Raw genomic sequence first — 22,746 nt, 5'->3', positions numbered from 1 at the left:
TTAGTACTTATCTGAATGAACAATTAGTGTTTTTTTTTAATTTTAGGAATAGACATTTATTAGTGGCTTACTTAAGAAAAGCAGATTTTTGAATGACTTCACTAGCAATATATATTTTTTTTTAAATAATTGATACTGGCAGAAACATTAAAGGCTACTTGTTCTATGTAATATGCAAGCCTCCAGCAAAGTTGAATTAAGTTATCATAGCTGAAGTGGTAGCAGTACTGTACCTAATGAGGACAATCTGCCAAAGAATGTTAATACATTTTGTCATGAATCCTCTTTTCAAAACACTCCAAGTAATTTCCCTAATTTAGCAGGTAAGACCAAAGTATGAGATATGTACAGTAGGCATAGTTAGAACCAAACAATACTTTCACACACACACCATGTACAATGTACCTGTAATTTAAAAATTAAATTTTAAAATAATAAAAAATTATTATTGAAAGTTTATCCCATTTCTTAATCACGACAGGGTTACGGTTAATCAGTTGTGTCCTGAGCATGATCTTGAGGTACAGGATCCCAGGGGACTGAGTGAAGGCCCCTGGAGGGCAAGTCGTGTGGAACAGCAGTGATTACAGCAGCACACCTGGCTCCAGCAGGGCCCTGCGGGCTCTGGCGAGCTGGGAGTTGAAGGATTGGATGTTGAAGGCAGTGTAGATGCGCTGTGACTCTTCTTGAAGACGACGCTGATGCAGAGGGTCAGCATTTCCCCGGGAGACGGCACCTGTCATCACGCAGAGGTGCAAGGAGCCGAGAAGCCGGCGAGTGGCGGACAGAGAGCCGCGCGCCGCGCTGCTCATTTCCAGCCGGCCCATCTGCTGGCAGAAACGTACCAGCCCCTGTGGCCAGCCATCAGCAGCAGAGCCGTGCCGTATGCACGTGCCAGTGTCTGCAGCGCCCCCGTCAGGGCGCAGTGGCAGGTGCGCTGCAGTCCGGCCAGGTCATCTCAGAGATGTCCGAGGGCCGTGTCACACAGGGAATCATAACCTAGTGGTCAGCTCCCTCCTCAGCAACCACTGCGCAGAATTTGCTACCGTCTGTCTCCGGCATGGGCCCTCAAACTCTCCCGCCAGCTCTGTCGGCGCACCCAGCTGGGAAAAATCACTCACAATCAAAAATCATTGGTTTTGTTGCCTGTACCAAAGCAAAGGGAGGTGGCAACACAACCTGTTCAAATTTCCAGATCTTTAATTCTTCATAGCAGTCTTCCTGGGGAAATAGGGACTCCTTAATTAGACAGATCCCTTTAAAACGGACAAAAGCCTTTTAATTTGCAATGTTTTTAATAAAAGTGGTGAGAGCGATCTAAAAAGAGTGCATAACAGTTCAGCCCAAAGATGCTTTTTAAATCATGTGGTAAAGTTTATTGATTGTTATGGAGAATTTGAAACAAATGTCAACAAACAATGAGCCTTGCCACATGACATAAAAACGACTGTACCTTAATGCAGGGAAGCAGGGAAGACAATTCCTCTAAGCACCTTTATATTATAACACACATTATTTGCTGTATCTATCCTAACTTTTGACTCTACAGGCCAGACGTCAGTGATGTTTAACATAACATTAAACAACGCTGTATGGTAAGTATATGCCTAGGGGACTGTATAACTGGTAGAATGAAGCCTGGAAGGTACATAATTGCTGTGAATACTTGCCTTTGGCAACATTAAACTTTCCTATTTAATGCCAAATTTGTCGGCCACACTCCCGGGAACAGTTAAACTATGCCTACATTCGACTGCCAGCAAATGGTTTAGTCACACTTCACTGCTATTTTATTTTTCTAAACAATTGTATTTCTACCCTTATTTGCATTCTGGATTCCTCAAAACGAAAACTATATTGTCCCACCAGGGAACTCGAAGAAGAAAATCCAAGAGTTCTGAGGTGCCCCTGGCTCTTGCAGCCTAGTTTATTTTCCGTTTTGAGGACAGAGACCCAGGCCGTGAGCTAGGCTCTCAGCTGGGAGCAGGAGTTGACACGCAGCTGAAGCATGGAGCATCTATATTATTTACACATCTATTGAGCCTTGCTGCACTGGCGTAACCACCTTTCTTCATTAAAAAGCAATTATTGGCAGAAATAGTGACTGATGACGTGGGCATCAAGGATTTTTATTTTTATCTCACTTTACACCAGTATACTTTTTAAAATTCCTTTTTATAATCAAATTATATTTTTTCAAAGCGTATTAATATTTTTCTGTGCACTATTAATCTGTAAGTTCTGTATACAATACATATACTTACATATACTGTATGTAAACTTTTTCCTGCAATTTCCCTCACGGGATCAATAAAGTATCTATCATCCATCTAAAAGGCTTTTAATTTTAAAGCGTATAGTTTCAGTGTAGTATCACTTTTTTTGGTTCAGAAGCAGCCTTGTAGCAGCTAAGCTTCACAGTTCTGGCATGAAATCTTTGTGATACAAGAAGAGGAAAAACTAAAATGCTGTTAAAAAGGTCTTCTGAAACCTTAATAATAGGACTATTATGTACTACTATGTAGTACATATTAAGTACTGCTATGCACTGTAGTGCTTACAACTTTGGAAGCACACCACTGTCAGTGCTACTCTTTAGCAATAAAACTAGGTAAAATCAGGGAACATTTTAAAGAAGGCTGTATTGCATATTTTTATTGGATCTTTGACATTATTGTAATGTACAGTTCTTAAGACAGGCTGCTTAATTATGTAGGTTTTTCATGTTCAGATGAAGTAGACATAAATGTTATGGATTTAAGTACAATCTGCATGGCCCACATTTTCCTGCCAGAAAATTAAGATACAAAACACCTCAAGTTCTTGGACACCTTTCAGCGCTGTCAACTATTATTTAATAGTATTTTGAATTTCTGTGATGGTGCTCTGATGCACACTGGAGTGTCTGAGTACACTGAAGGAATGCCCTTCAGTGACCTTCCTTTCCCATATGAAGTCAAACCTTTAAATGAAGCAGAAAACCATGAAGGACTTACTAAGTACTATGAAAAGATCTGATCATTTCTAAGTTTGTCTTTAGTTTTTCATTTCAGTTTTCAATTTTGTGAATCACAATACAGAATGATTCATGAAATCTGTTGGATTGTATTTTTACTGTTCTGAGATTATCTGGCAGTACTTCATAGAAATTTAGTTAGGGTGCAGTAACAGTGGAGAATATAGTACACAAAATTGCAAACAATCAGAAAATTAAGATTTTTTCAGAACCGGTAAAAGAATCCTTTATTACCTGACAAAAGTAAAAGGGTGTTTTTAATCTTAATTACATTATAATTATATATTATTTGCAGATAAATATCTTTCATTTACATGTAATTTAGGTAATTAAAATGAATGTTTTTACTGTTTTGTATATTTGAAAACACTAATTAATTGTATAATACAAATCCTGCAATGACCATCATATACATTAAATACTAGCAACCACTATTTGTAATAATATCACTTTTTGTGAAAGGAATGTATTCTTGAATGGAATATATAATATTCCTGTAACCAAATAAGCCAGCTTTCTCCGAAAGAACAGTTCTCAAGAACTGACAGAGGGAAAGGGCTCCCACCAATGTTGTACAGCACAGAAAGCAGTGAAAGAGAAGGACAATCAATAAAAAATGAAATAGCAGGACAGGACCTAACAGGTTAAAAAGATTAAATCACACAACTGAAAGCACCCTCAGATACGAAAGTGGACAGTTTCAGCTCACTCTGTTCCAGCAGAAAATAAAGAAAAAATACAGCAAATATACATGTCAAAATCCTTGTTAATTATGAATACAATGGCACTACAGAATGTCAACTGCTTCTAAACAAATTCATCATTGGGATTGTTTAAATGAATAATTTAAACTTTGTTATCAAATGTTAATTCCCCTAGTCTCTTCTCACCACAACTTGATAGGCATTTGAACAGAAATAATAACAAAATAACAAAAATGATTCTTCTTTCTCCTCTAGTTACTTTAAATATTTTTTATGAGTATGCATCCAGTAAACTGAAAATGCATTTATTACACCATAAGAAGCAGTGTGCATGAACTCTTAAAAGGATGGTTAGACAGTATACATATACCCACATGCCCATTTCCCTGGTCTGTTAGCTGCTGTATGTCACGGCGATGGGCCTCGATTAGAGCTGAACAGCTGGCTGTGGTCGGTAACTGATTTTCTATACAGTATGCAAAGTGGAACTATACTGTAAGTCTACTTTATAGAGGTGTGCTGTTCTGCTTTCTGTGAAACAGAAAGAAGTTATTAATATTCGCAATTTCATGATCTATAGTGACTGTATGCTCTAGGAAAACACCAGTCTACTGAAAGTGTCCTATAAAACTGATAGACTAGATGGATATCAACCTTAGGAAGGGCGAAACAGCTGTCACGAAATGGAAACAGAAGTCTGTTAAGCCAGCTCTGCTCTGCTTTCTGGTGTTGTGACACGGCCTGAGCTCATATATTCACATTCCCATCATTCTTCGACTGGCTGCTCTTTAAAAACACACTAGAACCCTCAAATGTGTTCCTTATTAAATAAGTGACTCGGTTCTCTGCTGTGTTAACTGAGAGACCTGCAGTGGCCTTTGTTTCTGTTTTTTTTTTTGTGGGGCAAATTGAAATGCTGTACTCATAATAAACTGAACTCAGAAGAAAGGAAGCCATTCAAGGAAACGTGTCTTTAAAAAGAATAACGTTAATAAGATACGTATCTTTGTTCCCCCCAAAAAAAGATCACGCCCTGGAATTCCTAAGTCATAATTTACATGTGACAACTGGCAGCCAACAGAGGGTACTGTTGTATTAAAAGTACATGTGATAAGGAGGCCAAGAAATTAATACGTTCAAAATGAACTATTGAATCGATATCGTGCAATCTGAATTAAAATCCATGGCACAAATACCAAAATACTGTATGAGGCAAGCACTAACCTCGCTCTCCGAATGGAGACAGCCACTACACATGCACTGTGAATCCTTAGATGAATATTTAAAATTGTAGAGGCAACATGAATAAAAATAAACGTGTTTTTTAAATGTTGCAGTATAAGGACTTCTGATTTGCATTAGTTCCCACATCTGAAGACTTAAAAACTTTAAAGCAATTAGCATTAAATATCAAAGATTAAAGTATTCTTTTTAAAGAAAAAATGCTAACGACATATTTATTTAGAAGCTGTTAACACATTCTGCAGTGCAACTGGATTCATAATTAACATGGAAATTGACTTTCACTTTATTTTCCTTAATCAAGTTTTTTCAAAGCAACTTTATTTTCAGGATAATTAGGAAATGGGAGCATTTAATGTATACGACGGTTATTATAAAATCTGAATTATATTATGAAATATTTATTTTATATTTAATTGTAATATTTGGGTAAAATGCTAAACAGTAACGCTGAGTTCCTACTTGTAAGTTAATGAGTCCCAGCATAATTGCACATGCATTCAATTGAATAAGGCTGTTTTTCAGAAGATAATTTATAATTACACAGTGATGTAATGGGAGGTGCTACTATACCTTAGACAAAATATTTCACTTCTTCTTAATCAAATCTTAAGTGTAGATAACTTTCAGCTTTTCTCTTCATAAAACATAAAAATCTCAAAAATCTGCCCAATCCTAGTTTTTGTTTCAATAAATTAACCGTTGTGATTATAATTGTGATCCGTTAGCCGTTTCTGAAATTGCACTTATGTACAGTCTGCTTTAGGTTTTGACTGTGTTTCAGCGTCTATCGATGGTAGATTTGTCATTTATAAACGTGTTATTTCCGAAAAAACATATACTAAGTATCTTGCAACACAGAGGCTCAAAAATAAAATTGTTAGGTCAAGGAGGAAGCGGTAAGACGTCTGTGATGTTAAATTCTATATTTTTAAAAATAATTTTAAAGGTTAAAGTCAGTGATGAAATAGAGAACATACAGTAAATCTGGTAAACTTGCGTTTGTATCTGAACATGCTTTAGCGTTTGCTGATAGTTTACAGCAGGCAGGTCTGTTGACCCGGTAAATTCCGTAAATACTGTAAGTGAATTGCAGTTTTCATTCTCCTGACTCTTGGAAGTGCGCAGATCCTGACGCTGTGGCTCAGGCTTTTGAAAAAGAATATACTGTATAAGTGCTTTGACCACTTACTGGTACACAGTTTAACTGGTGTCACAAAATAAATGCTGTTGTACATTTTTGGAAGCAAAAAAAAAAAAACTAATGGCCCGTGGTCGGTGATAAAAGCAGAAAATCAAAGTGTATTACCATAATTGCTACTGTTTGTGGAGCCTGCTTCTTGGTAATATAAATATACGTGACATACGTTTATTACAAACTGGTACCTAAATTCTGAAAGCAGAATATCTTGGTTCATCCCTCTAAATCTCAGTAGAATCAGCAATGAACCAAACAGGAAACAGGCAAATAGAGGATAATGAGACACTTAAAGAGCTGAAGGTGAAGAAATAATTCTGTGAAGGTCTAGGATTACATTAGATATAGGAACCATCTCACTCAGAAGAATCTTTAAAGATACCATCTTAGCTGAGAATGAAAATCCATTATATATCTAGATAGTATTGTGAACTTTTCTGCTTGATTAACAAAATGTGTCCTTTACAAACAATTGGTGTCAACAACAATAAAACCAAATAAACCTGAAAAAGTACACTAAGCAATCCAAGACTAACAGCAAAGCGTATGTTCAATTTCTGATTTAAGTGTGTTAATATAACAATGATTTACCTTGGCCATTTAGCTGAATATTGAAAAGACAAACCAGCCTGAACACTTTTCCAAATAGGTGTGGGTGTTCTGTTATTTCTATAACAAAAACACCATTTGGAAGAACAAGCAATCCCCCTTTTTCTTCCTTTATTCGTAAATGAGCTTGAAGATGCTATTTATAACCTCCTACTGTTGCAGGAAGAAGGAGCATTTGGCTCACAGAAAGGCAAGCTGGTACAAAGAGAAGTGAAGCTTCTGCGACTTCAGCCAAAACTACCCTTGAAGAAAAGATTGTTTATTTGAGAAAGAGGAGACCACTTAAGGCAATATGGAAGAATGTACCAAATTGAGTCCCATGAATCATTTAATGTAAATCTGATCACAACAGTGGGCCACTACAGCTTTCAAAACATATTTCATGGCTAGCACGACAAAATCATCTGAAATATCAACAACACCTGGCAAAAAGACAAACTTTCAGACACTGATTCAAAATTTGGGGAATATTGAGAACCAGGCTGAGCACTATAATTTCCTAGTATTTCAAACTTCTCTCCTCTTGTGAATTGCGTTCAAGGCTAACTGAGATCAGAACAGCAAAGCCATGTTTGACCCAGCCCCCTTTGGACATATTGAAATCTGCCACCCAGTTTTACAGTCTTGTCAAGATAACAGAAGGCAAAAATTGAAAATGATCTACCAGGACCAGGAGAGCAGAGTGATGCTGTGTGGGATTGAAGAGTTTGCTAAAAGAAAACTTTTAGTAGGAAAAGAGTGAGAGACATTAGCCAGATACAGTGTTTTTTCTGGTCTACATTACTGGACAAAACTGTAGGAGAAACAAACACAAAAGTCTCTTTTGTTAAGGAATTTGTAATTGTCTGCAACCATTCATTTGCAGTTGCATTTCCACTGTGTTGAAGTATGAGCTGATAAGAGCTTAGACATCACGTTTCGTATTGGCTGAAGGGCTCCAGCTGTCGCAGATGGTGGGCAGTCCTGTGGGGGTGGGATGGGGGAGCCGCTGGCCCTAAGAAGGGAAAATCTTCGCTCAAACACACAGACAGTTTAGAAACAGAACAGGGAAGCGGGGTTTTACAAGGTGGACTTCATTGATACTGATAAGTGGGAAACTTTGCATCTCCTCCTCTGTTCCCATGAACTACAAAGCAGTACTGGCTACGTTTGCTTTGGTTCAAATAGGCATTACTTCTTCAGAGAAAAAGTGAAAATAAGCAATAATAAAAATAGAAAGATAACAGGAGCCGTCTCTGTGAATCTATCCAGCCCCAGGGAAAATAAAAAGGTTCAAGGATGAGGTAGTTTGTCTCAAAGCTTTCATGAGCTCAATGACAGATGCCTGGGATGTTCCAGCTAGCTGGCAGTACAGAGACAGCCGGGCAGAGGGGTGTGCGGGCTGACCAGGAGCACACGCTATAGATCACAACAAGATGGATCACCGCAGACACCGCTTGATCTGATAGAATCAATCAATGGAAATGTAGCTTCTGTAAACTTTAACACTGAGCTCTGCAGCTCACCAGCAACTACACAATGGTAAATCAATAGAAACTGCATAGTATTGGAAGATTTGTTTGGCAGGCATCTCTCACTGAGTAAGTAAGTACTTTTTACATTAGAACCCCTGACACATACCAGTCTGTGCATACTGTATTTCCCCAAAATGTTCAAATTGCTCTCCAGTCCTGTCACCAGTCACCAGATCCAGAAGAGTAAAGAGTCACGACTCGTGATGCAACATCTCATACGTAGAAAACAGAAGAATCGTATCTTACTGAACTCTTCAACCTTTAAGAAGAAAGTTTAGAATTAAATACAGATTAAGAAGTATCTCTGATCAGCTTGGTTCACTGGTTTGCAGTGAGGCTTTTCTTCTCTTGATTGTGATGTTAAAAATGACTTATCTGTTTCTTTCTGATCTCCGGACCTAATATGGAAGATTACTGACAGGATTTGGGACAGGTGGACCATTTTGGGAGTACAAAGATATTACATATTTAATAGGCTAGGCTAAAGTGAGCAAAATGTTTAGAGTACACTTTTACAACAACAGAACCAAGTGGTCAATAGGGTAAACAAGAAACAAATTCCTTTGTTAATTTACATACGCATTTTCAGTGTTTCTCATTTAAAAGGGGGCTAAGTCATAATATAATGTTTCTGATTTTCAGAAAATACAAAAAAATACACAGCTTTTGATTTTACACAAATCACTTCTTACACTCAAAGTATGCCATACTAGTCACATTTAAATGATTCAATTAAATTTACTTCTCCATATTGAGTCTTTAATCTGTGCAAATCAGTGCTTTTTAGGAAAATTAATACATGCTTTTCAGCTATATGCCTGGTAATTAATGCAATGTATTTTAATTCACAAAGCAGAATTAACTTTTTTAATATTCTCAGAAACATAGGAATCTTATCTGTATAAAACCATTATAACGTTAGAGGAATTAAAAACAGAAAGTGGAAGGACTGTGGTGTGAATTTTTTAGTATGCAGAGTAAAACATTTTATATTATCTCTAAAAATCCTTTCATCTTTTTGCTGAATAGCAGCCATTTGGAGATGGTCTTCCTTCTTCAGCACAATTCCGTAATTGTTTTCAGGCTTCAAAAGCAAATGTGAGGTCAATAACATAACATCAAACATATAGAAGTCATGAAAATGAAGAAGACGTTCCCCCAGACTCCAGATTTCAATACAGATGCATGAGGAGTATATATTTGTGTATATATGCATACATATAGCTTATTTGAAAATAACTACTGCACCCACCCATTTACAGAACACTTAGCTTCATTTCCATTGAATAACAACCTTAGGGCAGTTCCGTGTCAATCCTCACAAATGAACTCATTTTTAATGATCTGATATGTAAAGCAGTCTCTTTCCGTTAAAATCTAATGCAAAACATCACGCAAAAAAAGAAGGAAAAATTATTATGTGTATTTCTTTTTTTAATCGCACCGTATAGGCAACTGCAGCAACCGCTGAACTGGAAATTGCCCTGGTATTTGTAGTGTGACACTTTCACTTCTCACTTCTCAAGGTGTACCTTACATCAACTTTGGAATACTCTCCAAAATAAAATTGTGTTGTAAAACTTTTCCATTCAATTAGCGCTGAAGTGACCCCATCAGAGTGTCGTGGAGCTGCAGCCACGCAGCGCGCTCCTCGGAGATCACCGCGCAGAGCCGCAGTGTGCAGCTTCTCTTACTCTGAGGGGTGAGCGGAGGCGCACTGCCCATCCGCTCTACCCACACTGAGCTGCTGTTCAAGTGATCCGATGTGAAAAGCCACCACTAGTCGCCCCCAGTGCTCTTGCAGTCTCGCTCAGTCTCCAATTTTTCTTTCTCACTGTAGACTTAACGTCACGTCCGCACTTGAACTTGAATTTTATCCCATTGTACAGAGGCAGCCCCAGCCACAGAGAGACAGAGAGCTCCCAGAGAAGCAGGACTCCGCCATCTTCACAGTGAAAGGAAAAGAGAAAAAAAAAGCCAGCAGGTCTTGTTTTATTTGGAAAGGAGGTGGCAGTCTATGTCCCTGTTTTCCTCCGTGCCATACAAGGGGGCAAGTGCAAAGAGTTGGAAAGCCTGAAAAGTAATTGGCATTGCACGCGCTCGGGTAGTGCCAGTGCTCAGGGAGCGAAGGTGCCCATCGCTTGGCAGACCAAGTGCCAAGAGGACATTGGATTTTTTTTTTATTATTGTAATATATATTTTTTGTGTGACAAAAAGTATATATTCGCCAACCAAACACCAGATCCACAGTTTGGGTGAAGAGTGGTGCTCGGTGTAGCTGTCAAGCGCTGTACTTGCACAGTGCACAGAGCGTTTTGATTGTTGAGAAAGATAGAAAGACATTCGCAGTGGTCTGCACACAACTGTCATTCACAGGCACCTGAGAGAGAGAGAGAGAAAGAGAAAAAAGAAAGAGGATATTTTCACGTTTTTGTAACCCGGAGAGGTTCTGCTGACCGTACACCTTGCCTCATGGTGTGACTTAGAAAATTGTGGAGGTGAAGTCCTGCTTTCCTGCGGTCCGAGTCTGAGGCAGCAGGGAGAGACTGTACTGGACTTTGTAGCCAGACGCAAAGACAGTGTCAGTTTTGACCGAGGGACCCCTATAAAGTCAGATTTCTCCAGCTGGCACTCGAAGCGGTGGAGCAGTGCCAGTTTTGAGGAAGTCCCAGGAAAAGTTACAGGAGAAGAAAGGAAGACGAAGTGGACGGAAAGGGGAAGAAGCAAGGCGATTCTTCAGTGTATAGGTCTCCGGGCGATGCCAATGTAAATGCCACGGCAATGTCCCGTCGCAAGCAGGGAAACCCACAGCATTTGTCACAGAGAGAAATAATTACACGTAAGTACATTTTTTAACATTATAATTATGGAAAATGAAGCCTTTGGTATTTTATATTTACAGAATTAATAGATGTATATTATAAATATCCTAGTGTAGTTTTTTTGTTTCTGTATTCATTCGTAGCAAAGTAAAAAACGTTTTTGTCGTGTATTTTAAGAGTATCTTATAACATTAAAGAGTTGTAATTCTAAAAAAACCCGTCTGAATTCGAACATAAGCGCATGAGGATAATAAAATAAATATATGAAAGTTAATCTACAGAGGAGACATGAACTGCTGTATACTGTATGTGGGCTATGATGGCCAAGACGTAGGATACATGGTCGCAGTGAACTACCCCTAACTGCAAGAGAAAAAAGTCGCAATTGTTTCAATAAAAAAAAACAGGTGATTTTCGATATTGTAATTGTAGTGGTTAAAAAAATACTTTTCGTTATTTTTGGAGGGGGGTTGGGATGGACAGATTTTTTCTTTAATGATTGATTTTGTATCCAGAATAAGTACATTCGGGAGTATTAATGATCACGGAGGAGGAATTTGTCCTCAGTGCAGAGGACCTCTTTTAAAAGACCACGCGTTTCTTTTTGTTAGTATAATTAATGGAAAAAAAAGCAGGGTACTTAAATTGTCCAGTAGTTGCGCGAGTTAGGCCGTTTTCATAAGATAGCAAAATAATGAAAACCACGTTCTGCTGGATGAAACAAGCCGGTGTAACAGTATTCGGTGAGAAACAGGGAAAAACAATTATTTGGATTTGAGCAAGATTAGCATGGCATAGATAAAGCACCGCTTGCAGTTGCATAATTGTGTAACACAGACAACGCACATGTACATGCATGAATTCATACACACACACTCCTACTCTCAGATATGCACCCACAGACGCACACGCAAACACAACACACGCAAAGCTATACTGTATGAAGGTGGACATTTTCCGCTTCGCCCTGGCCCCTGGGTAACTAATGTGAAATACGAGCTGCTGAAACTGTGCAGGTTTTAGGCATCGATGCCAAGACCACAAGCCCGCTTTTTGTTTTAAAGTATGACCAAAGCCAGGGGTATATATTTTAAGTGATTCTACGTAGGGCATGACACCTAACGCGATTTTCATGAATGTGTAAAAATAAAATGCTAAAAATAAATTCCCCCCCAAAAAAATCTAAAAATAAAATGAACTTGCTTGTAAGTTTGTGGCGCGTCAGCCGAGTGGCTGACTCGGAGCGAGACGGTGGATCTCGGAATATTTATGTTTTATTTTACAACAGAATTTAAATATATAAATATTATGGAGTTTTCTCCTCCCCTGACAAATACACTGTTCAGAAAACCTCGCACCAGCACCGCCAGCTGCAGCTTACAGCCACGGTATTGTTTGTGTCTTTTTTTTATTATTTTTTGATATATTTGTACATTATTTTAAAAAGAAGGCAATGCGAAAATTGGATTATACAATCCTTATTCGGTACGTGTTCATTTGATCTTATCATCTTATCTGAAGCTTTCTCTGGACAAGTAATTCGTAAGCATGTAATATTTTTGTATATATATTCAGATTTCAGTTTAATCGTACAATTTGTTTAACCAGTGTAATTCAGTTATATGCTTAAAGCAAGATTGAAAAAAAACCCCGCATTTTAGCTCCTCTAAGGATAGCTCCTTTCCTTGAAGGACTCATTCAATCTATCTCAGTGGTCGCAGTATTTCATTAAAGGTCTTAAATTAATAACAGGTATAGGACGATAATACACGCACATCGTTTTAAAACTGTTCTTTAATTGTTCATGTGTGCTATAAGATGAAGCACACGGGCACATCATGACTACATTTTAATCTTTACAACAATAAAGTGGAGCCTACGGCTGCCGGAACAGCGAGTAAGAGCGAAGTGTCTTCATATCCCTGCACGCTGAGGTGCGGGCAAGGTTGCACAATGAGAAACTAAAGGTAGCAGAGAGGTAGGCACAGGAAACGCAGACATTTTATGAGAAAAGCGCTGATTCCCCTTTTTTGCAACCGAATTTTGAAATTGAATACTGTATAAACATAAAGGACATTTAAATACAGTTATTTTTGTTGTGCTTTCCTCTGTTATATTTTCTTAACCACATTAGTTACAAACGGCGAACTCACGTCTTTCATTCCATTCAATTGTATTTTTTTACTGAAATCTTCTGGAAAGGAGTTTATGCAAAACGCAGTGTATTAATTGATATTGAACTGTTTGGGCTGGAAGAAGTTTTACAGCTTCTACAGGGAATAGGTTTAAAACTTAAGGGAATCGTTTAAAATCAATGAAATCAATATTTTTCTAGCGTTTTACCATGATTACATGGAGTCTCATAGTAGGCTAATCCAGATAATTCATAACAGAAGTGTATGATGTAATCATACTCAAATCTGTTTTGTGTTGTGTTGGGTTAGTACTGTGTATTCTGCACATTCTGTTCTACACACTATCCTTTAATTTATAGGATAATCACTTTTTGTCTTTTTATTCTTCAAAATTATGCTTTTTGTATTCTGATACATCGTTGAATAACACAAAAGGATACATTCATCATGGAAGGTACAGTGGAATGTCATTAGTTTTGCAGAAAACGTTTTTTTGCAAACAAAACAAAGCAATAAATAAAATATAGTTAGATGTAAACAATTCATAAAGCACATATTTCAATTAAGCTTTTCCTAATTGCTGTGTATTACTGTACATGTAAGTGTCAGCATTGTAACACACCAGAAATGTTGCTTTCTGGAGAACAGGTCATTTAAACAAAGCAATACGAACAGAATAGCTGTCACAGTTACAGAATCATGTTTTTTCAACCTTTATAGTTCTTCTATTATATCTTATGACAACATACCCTTTGACTATATGTTGGCTAAATTAGTATTAAATGCTGTGTTCCTAGGGTCTTAGGATAGGGATACAGTATTCTCAGACTTCCATGTTTAATGGTTTATGCATATATATGTGTGTGTGTGTGTACACATACATCTTTAACTATCTCACCAAGGCCATCAAACTACTGTCAAGCTTTTAGAAAATGCAAGCATAACAGCTTCCATACTATTTCATTTTGCATCTGCTTAAGTAATTGAAAGGAAGTGAGCTTAAAGGTAAAATAATTTCCATGTCATCGTTTTCTCAGCACCTATTGCTAGTCGATCTGGATTCAGGGCCTTCATGAACTCTGAATGTTCTCAGAGGTTGCTTTGGCATTTAAGAGCTGAGATAGGTCAATACCACACAAGCAAACGGCATACACAAACTGTGGCTAAAACCATACACTACATTTAAATATACATACTGTATTCATCAATACAGACACACGCACACACAGGAACACAGAAGAGTGCGTGTGAGTGTGAGTGTGTTTCTGTATGATCACACAGAGTTAGGTACTGCCTGGGTCCCCGCGCGACTAGTTTCAGCCTAGGTACCAGTGAAAAAGTCTCTGTTAGTATCTGAAAGCATCTAACAGCTATGTGTACACTGCAGAAGAATTAAGATTCATGAACTTTGGATAGGGCAAAACGTTTTTTGGCTAGAATTTCAGATTAAAAATAATTTTACATTTTCGTAGAAATGAAGTTGTCACATTTTATCAAAAGCTTTGGCAGAGCCGGAAGAGGCAGGCACTCAGTTTGCACTGCCTGTAAGTACAAATTCACTTTGGCGTACACACTACAATTTATTAAGGAATAAGGATGATTCCAGTGTGGAAAACTGAAGCGGGACACCAACTCAGACTTTCTGAGCACCTTATTCCATAATAAGGATTATTTTCTTATATATTTTTCCTACAAAATGCATACCGGGCACATAAGATTTTGTAATATTAATACCTCAGGTTTAGAACATTAAAAAGCTATCCAATCAATATATGTTTAGAACATTTAAGAATAATTGAACCTTTATCTGTTTGCTGTGCTGTAGAGATTTATTTAGTCTTTTCACTGTGCACATTTTTATCATTTAGTTTTATATTATATTCAGAATGCAGACATAACAATTTGTTCTGTCTAATCCTAATTAGAAAAGCTCTGAGAATCACACCTTTTTAAAATTCCTACAGCCTTAGCTATAGCAATAGTGCTTCAGAATCTGTCAAAGAGATGTATTTAAATTCTTGCCAGAAAGTGTGTACAGAAACCTTAAAAGTTAATAATACAGCACTTAGGGAATTTTTAAAATTTAAATTACGTTCTCCTCATTACATGTGAGGCAAGAAGCACTGAGGTGCTGTTCCGACTTCTTAGCTTCAGTTCTTGTTGAAGCTCTTGAAAAAGCTGTTAAATGTGGGTGTACGCATGCTAGTCAACATGTCGTCTGTGGTATTCAGTTTTTGTTAACCGCTAGTCTTTCAGTGGATTAGCATTCAGTCAGTTGGAGCCAATTTTTCAAAAGGTTCAACTGTAGCAGTTAAATCTTATAACTTTCAAGCTTTAAAGAACTTTGCAGTGTTGCAGTTCAATATTTTAAAATGCAGCGCAGCCACACAAGGGCTAGGTTAGGTCCCACACCGAACACGTTGTATGCTAAAGTAAAAATACCTGCAGAATATTACGAATAGGCAGATTTGTTCAGTTTGAAAGGCCTTACTTTCTTGGACAGAATAAACCTTTTGTGTATTTTGTATCCCTAAAATCAGTGGTGCAATTAATATTAAATTGTGAAACCCTGCTTTGCAAACTCACCAGTGCTAAATGAGATATGCGTCTTATGTTTTGTCAAGTGAAGAGTAATAACTCAATGATTTTGTGTACAACTGGTACATACTGTATGGTATTGTTACAAGCTTAGTTTTTAACATTAGATCTTGTACTGTATGAACAGAAATCTTACATACACATTGTTCACATATTTCTACATGCATCTTCATGATATTTTTATTATCAGGCTGGTACTGATCTTTTTACAGAAAAGTATCTCTGATAATAATATAAAAAGAATTTATTACTTTTTTATATTATTAATAACATATGCTATCCTGTACTGTGTTTTAAAATTTATTTTAAAGAAAGACACGGAATAACAGAGTACAGTGCTTTCCATTACATTATGTCTACTTTTATTATTTACATTGCCTTGATTAAGTTCTTTAAATGCTTTCAAAAAAAGAAAAATGTAATTAATAAAATATAAAAATAAATGCTTACATAAACACTAAACAAAACAAAAACATTTATAATGGAATGACAAAACTTAAATTCTAAACCAAACTATAAAAATAGAGTGTGATGCTTCTTAGCGCTATTGCTTAGTTTGATAGAACAGTAATATTATAATCCAAAACTTTTTTCTAAAAAAGGTAGAAAACATCCTCTTATTAAAGTAATATATTAGTACTACTGATAAAGACCACTGTAATTTATGACAAATGGCCTGCTTAATACAGAGGAGTTTAATGGCAAACCCGGTACTCATTAAAATTACATGATTATTTAAAATTACATATTGTTAATCACTGCAACAAGTTACAGCTTTAGGTATACAGTTAATGTTTAGAAGGTAGGTATGCAGTCAGTAAGTAATACTAATAATTGCACACATTCAAAAAAGCTTTTTGGCAGCTCTGAGTTAAGGGTGAAAATAACCACATTTCACGTCAATACCCTTTTGTCTTATATTGACATTGCTTGAACGACAACTTTGTTGGAACACAGAGGCTTTAATTATACATGTTCATTAAACAGTTACGGTACCATAAATGTTACTTAATTGAGTTTAAAGCTTTCAGCACAATGGAATTGCTTATAACACTATATGCGACCCAAAAGCTGTATGGTTTCCTCATGAAAATGATGTCACTGCATTGTTGTGTAAGAAAAATACACAAGAAACATTTTTGGCTGAGTAAATAATTACAAGCTAAGACAAGGGTATGAACCTGCATGCCTAAACGTATTCAGCTGAAAGAACAGCCCATTTTTGTCCTCTGTGTTATATAGATGTATATTCTCTACTTCAGAGCAAAGACAAACTGTGTGTCTTTTCCTTGCTAATCTTTGGGTAGTTAAGTAGATTTGATTATTGCACTATAGGCTATTTACTTATTTGTCTGCAAACAGTTTATTGGATATTTTTTGCACCCTACATCATTTCTTTGTTGCTACTTCCTTACCAAGGTCTGAGGTAGAATTACCTTTAGAGTGTTTTTGCACCTTCAGACCTGCTAGGGGGAGCTCTGAGTCTATGAGTAAGGGGACAAGTTGGACAATAACACAAACAGTTCAGAAAGCTTTGTTGTCATGGGGGTTGGGTACAGGAACTTCAAACTAGTAGCTTTTGATTACTCTTCTCATACATATTTTAAACACTATCATGATTAAAAATCTTGCATGCATTAGAAATGTTAGTGTGGAAGTGTAGAAGATGTTTTAACATGACGGCTCCATTATTTTTTTCCAGGTATTGTGCTCAAACTTTTAACTTTTCCACATAAGTACTCCTTAATGTAAACAACATGACTTTTGTAATATTGTTTTCACTGGAGGTTGAAAATGTGAAAACTCTTAAGTTATTCAGTGAACAATATTTTTTAATTATTGTCAATGATTGTGAGAGGCTTAATATTCTTTACGTCTTGATATATAACCGCTGGGTGCAAAAACAAAGCAACAGATGTGAGATGATTTTTTGTTATAGACAAAATGAGAAAGAATAATTAAATTTAGTGTTGTGAAACTTCACATAGAATCATACAACCCATATGAGCCAAATATTTAAACCTCAAAGCAAGTTTCAATTAGCTATTGATTGCTGTATTTGTAGAAAAACCATGAATTTTCCTAAAATTCCAGAAAGTCAATTTAAAAACAATGCTTTTGGTATGCTGTATAAATAAATATATACTGAGAGCTTGAAGCCTGAGAGGAAGTATGCTCTCCAGTGTGATAACACATTTTCCCCCAAGAGCAATTTGACAAAATGTCTTCCTTGTGAGTTTGATTAATATGCTTGGGTATTTTTTTCCGAGAATTTCTTAGTTGCTTTTGTTTCCTTCTATGGAAGGTTTCATCTTTTTTGATGGTTTTTAAGCAGAAAATGTCTTTTACTTTCAGAGCATTTTGTTTGGATGGCAAATTGCATGAATTTTTTTTTCCGCACTGTAGAAGAAAGAATAAGCATGAACATTTATAGCTTTACAATTTGTCCACGGACAGTAATATCCTCCTATTGCTACTGCAGTGTTTAATGGTTTCTACTTCTTTCTGTCTGTATATATTTCTATGCACAGACACTCCTGCACACTCAGTCACCCGCATATCATATATATTAATATACACACACACTCACAAACATGTATGCACATATACATAGCCTACATGTTACTAGAGATTTGAAAATAAACTTGCATCACTTCTGTCATTAAGCATTATGGAAATTTCTTTTATCGGCATGTTTTTACTATAAAGAAATACATAACTGCACAGTGCGACACAACTGCATTTACACAGAATGAAGGGGAGGTAGGAGAGCCTACTGTATACCCCTTCCTTTCTAAATGAAAATATTAGCTAATGTTTCCCTGATGAGATTTTCTGATAGAGGGTTAGCAGCACTTTATGCTTCATCCCAGTGGAGTTCTCCATGTTAATCTCATTTTACCTGTGAGAAGACTAATTTCTCCCTTTTTTAATTACAGTACACCAGGCTTACGGTGGAAGTTGGTGTTAGAATTTCTGTACTTCACTGCACACTGAGCCGTGATTTTCCCCTGTTAGCAGCTGATTTCCACACGTTCCATTATTTGTTCGTATGTGCATTAAGGGTCACATAGTCGTAACTATCGCATGTTCCATAGTCTACTCGGTAACCTTCACAATGCATCACAATGCATTACTATTTTATCTCTATGACTGTAGTCAAAACCATCTTAATTTCTTTATCTCCATTTACTGGCTCTGTAACCTATTACTTAAAATTAAACTTAAAACTATTATCTGCAATCAGTACCGTACCTTTTATTATGTTATTTCTATACGTCCTTTACCAGGTTACAACCAACTATGTAAAACATCAAAACAAACACATTTTTTAATTGTTTAACGTACCATTTTAGCAATTCGTTGCAAGCCTGAGTTTGCATGTTGTTCGTACGGCCTGAATTACAGCAAATGTCTAGCAGTTTTTGCAAAGTTGAAAAATTATACTCACAAATCCAGCAGTTAATTGTACACGAACAGCTCTGTTTGTGCATGCTGGTTTAAGAACATAAGACATTTTGGGAGAAGGGTTAAGCGCTGGTGTTTGTGCAGGCTGTTGTAATCAATATTCATTGTCATTTGGAGAGTGGATAAAGTGAATTCCTGTATGGGGAGGCACGGAGCCTCATTACAGTGGTTCATTTGTTTGTTGACTGTCTGAACGAGGAGGTTGTTGAAATGCAATCTGTCAGGCCGAATTCCAAATTCAGCTCAGAGACGCCGTGAATTTCCAGATCTTGATTCTGCGGGGCAGGGGGTCACTTTCATCACTGATGGGGTTCGTATTTGCCCTGGGGTGACAGTGGGGGACTGGGAAATAAATGAAGATCCTTTGCAGCGAGCTGTGGATCGGGCTGCCAATCTCGAGTGGGCAGTGGCATGCATTGGTTACAGGGCAGCCTGCAGCTATTTGCACTGCCCCTCTCCCTGCAGTGAGCCACTGAAGAGCAAACAGTGGATCTATTAAATTGATAGGGGACTTTTGGGGATTAAAAGAAAATGAAGAAAAAATAAGAAGTAAACTTTGAGCTGGTAGTACGAGACTAGACCCTTTTGACAGGTTTAAGTGTTACAATTTACCTTAGAGTCTTCACCCCTGCAAGTGCCCTTAACCTGCTGCGCTGTCAATTTGTAAGTCTGGACAGAAGAGCTTCGCAAAGTTAAAAAATCCTCCAAACATAAACAGAAAGTTTAAAGCCTGGCAATGTATCCTAGTTAGCCTGAGGTTAACACCACAGTTGGTGGTGTTCGGGCTCAGAAGAGTTTAAGTGTTGAGGTATGGCAGGATGCTATGTATTGCATATAAATTAACTTTATCTTTCTGGAAAGTTCCATGTTTTAATTACCTTAAAACACCATCTTAGTTAAAAAAGTAAACAAAACATCACGGTTTCCATTGCGGGTCTTGAGGGACACTGCTGAACTATTTGTGGAGCCTTTCCTGTCGTCCACTTGACTGACCACTCTGGCGGTCAGTGTTTGCACAAAGGATGGCTGCTCGGACATACAGTAGTACGCTAAAAACAATAACGAACATAAGATTAAGCAGCTCTGTTGTAGAGAAGGATACTTCACCGATTATTTTGTTATATTAGCAGACAAACACAATACAACAGTTTGAGTGCATCTATACATGCATGCTGAGAATAGTGGATCTTTTCTGGTTAAATAATTTGCTTTGCTCTTATTCTTCATTACAGCAACGGAAACTGTACTGAAGTGTGCATTGAGTCATCTCTCCTTATTAGGTAAAGTGGACCAAAGTTCTGAGTACTGAGTAGAATATCTTCATAAATGAACTTAAATTGGCAGTGTTTTGTAAAGCGGACATCAACAGTAAAATCTGTCAATCATACATGCGACAGAAATATAAACATTATTGGGTTAAAAAGGTTCTTAAAAGAGTCTGAAATGAGTATCTACTGGGTTAAACAGGGCAGAAGAGAATAGGTCATACAGTATATATTTTCTTTTTTCTGCTGTGAAAGGAGAAGTAAAGACAAATAAGATTTGACATTTCTTTGCACTGATAGAATTATAGGAAGTATTTGTCGAAGGATCAAAGAAATGATGAGCCATAATGTTGCCTAGGTGACTGCATTGTTATCAGTGGTGTATCACGAGGAGTGTGCTAGGCTGTATGATTAGAAGCTGTTGGGGTTCGTGTGCTTGCAGAAGGGGAATATGCAGATTTTGTTGCAGAAAAAAGACATATACATTATAATCATTGATATATTTGCTTAGGTTTTTGTAGCCCTTTATAACCCAGCCCTTTTTCAATGTCATTGGAAACCGGATGTGAATAGTTAAGTAGGCCATTGTAAATGTGTCTGGGGTCTCTTCTGAGTTTTAATGCTAAATTATTTCTTTGAAGAATATTAGACGTTTGATAGTTTGTAGCCTAGTTTGCTTCCTGTGCTCTGTGTGGTAAGAGGAAATGTAAGTTATGCATTTAATTTCAGAAGAAAACCTGAACACCTTTGGAAATTTATTAGAATTATGTGTGTTTAAATTCAGAGTGTGAAAGCTTTTTTTTCACTCAAACAAGATTAACATTTTGGCGCCACTACTTTTTTTGGCTCTTTCACCCTAATAAATCTGTACTTGAGATACGCCAGAGACATTTGGAACTGTCTCCTTACCACCCTCTCAATATGAAAAAAACCTCTTCATTAAGTGGGGATAAAATTCAAAATTAGAATCCTAGTTCTGTTGAGTTTTTACCTATAATACATTAACCAAATAATGGAATTTACAATATTTGCTAATAAATTAGAAATGGTGAGAGGTGTTGTAGAGATGAGTCAGACCCCCGGATAAATGTCCAGTGTTTTCTTATTTAATGACAGTTCTAAATCTTCTGTACACACGGAGCTTTGGAGCAATGTCTTGCAGTACATAGCAAAAGGATGATCCGTGCTAGAGCAGCACCAAGTGTCGAAAATATTTTTAATGTATAGCTCTTGAGTGATGTTCACCAAAGCAGCGAGCTGCAGATTCTCTGAAATGAGCATTTCGGTTGTATTGGGGGCGATGAGCATGAGACACACTGGTTACAGGCTTTTATACAGCTGCATACCACTGCCGTGCACAAGAGGCTGAAAGCGATCTTCGGCCTGCTGGCTGTCAAACAGGCTAGATGGGCTGAATGGTGCCCTGTTGTTTGTAAACTTTCTAATGTTCTTATACTCGGCACCCTACATTTTGACACAGTTTGTCTATAGCTGTGACACAGCTGTTACTATAGGCCCACCAGCCCTGTGGGTATCGGCAGCAAAAGTACTGAGAAAGGGAATGCTGTTTTCATGGCCTCACAGGTATATTAATGTCTTACCAGTCTCAGACCTAACATGGGTCAATCCTCAATCCTCAGTGGTTCTTACAGGATTTACTACAGTTACTTTAAAATCTGTTGACCGTTAAGAGCGGAATTTGGTCGGACCTACAGACTGGTGTGTGAGGTGAGGCTTGGTCTTCCCTCAAGAAGCGCCATCTTGCAGTTCTGAGCAGATCTGTAAAAGTGGTGGCGCAGTGGAGCTGAGGTGAAACCTCCTCTGTAGAATATCGCTGGGCTTGTTCTGCAGGGGCTGGTACTTAGGTACTTAAATTAAAAAGTTGAATTTCACTAATGGAATACAAAATGGAGACTGGAGCAAAGTATTGAACAAGCTCTTGCTGGCTTTGGCGGTGTTGAGGAGTCACGTGGTCTGTGGTTGCCACTGTGTCCGTTTTGAGTGTTTATCTGCGTGACAAAATCATCACACAGATCTGCAAAATTTCATGCATTGTAGCTGCACAAGTACATTTCTGAAGCTGCTCCCGGCTCTTGTGCAATTTGTCTCACCCGCAGAAGTCACTGGTGCTGCGGCTTAATAATGCTGGCTTCAGCACTTGTTCTCAGAGAGGGC

General features: G+C 37.4%; 1 protein-coding gene across 2 annotated transcripts in view; it reads left to right on the top strand.

Moving 5' to 3' along the window:
• The first annotated feature begins 10,151 nt into the window (after window positions 1–10,151).
• The window catches only part of bcl11ba (BCL11 transcription factor B a), a 59,636-nt gene continuing 47,041 nt past the window's right edge, over window positions 10,152–22,746 (top strand). For both annotated transcript variants that reach the window (XM_088925367.1, XM_088925366.1), the window contains exon 1: window positions 10,152–11,122. In XM_088925367.1, the coding sequence (XP_088781493.1) occupies window positions 11,065–11,122 (58 nt within the window). In that variant the 5' untranslated portion in view covers window positions 10,152–11,064. The remainder of the gene's footprint in view (window positions 11,123–22,746) is intronic.

The sequence above is a fragment of the Atractosteus spatula genome, chromosome 9 (assembly GCF_055471065.1).
Source record: "Atractosteus spatula isolate fAtrSpa1 chromosome 9, fAtrSpa1.hap1, whole genome shotgun sequence".
In the NCBI taxonomy this organism is placed as follows: Eukaryota; Metazoa; Chordata; class Actinopteri; order Semionotiformes; family Lepisosteidae; genus Atractosteus; species Atractosteus spatula.
This window is presented reverse-complemented; position numbering and strand designations above follow the sequence as displayed.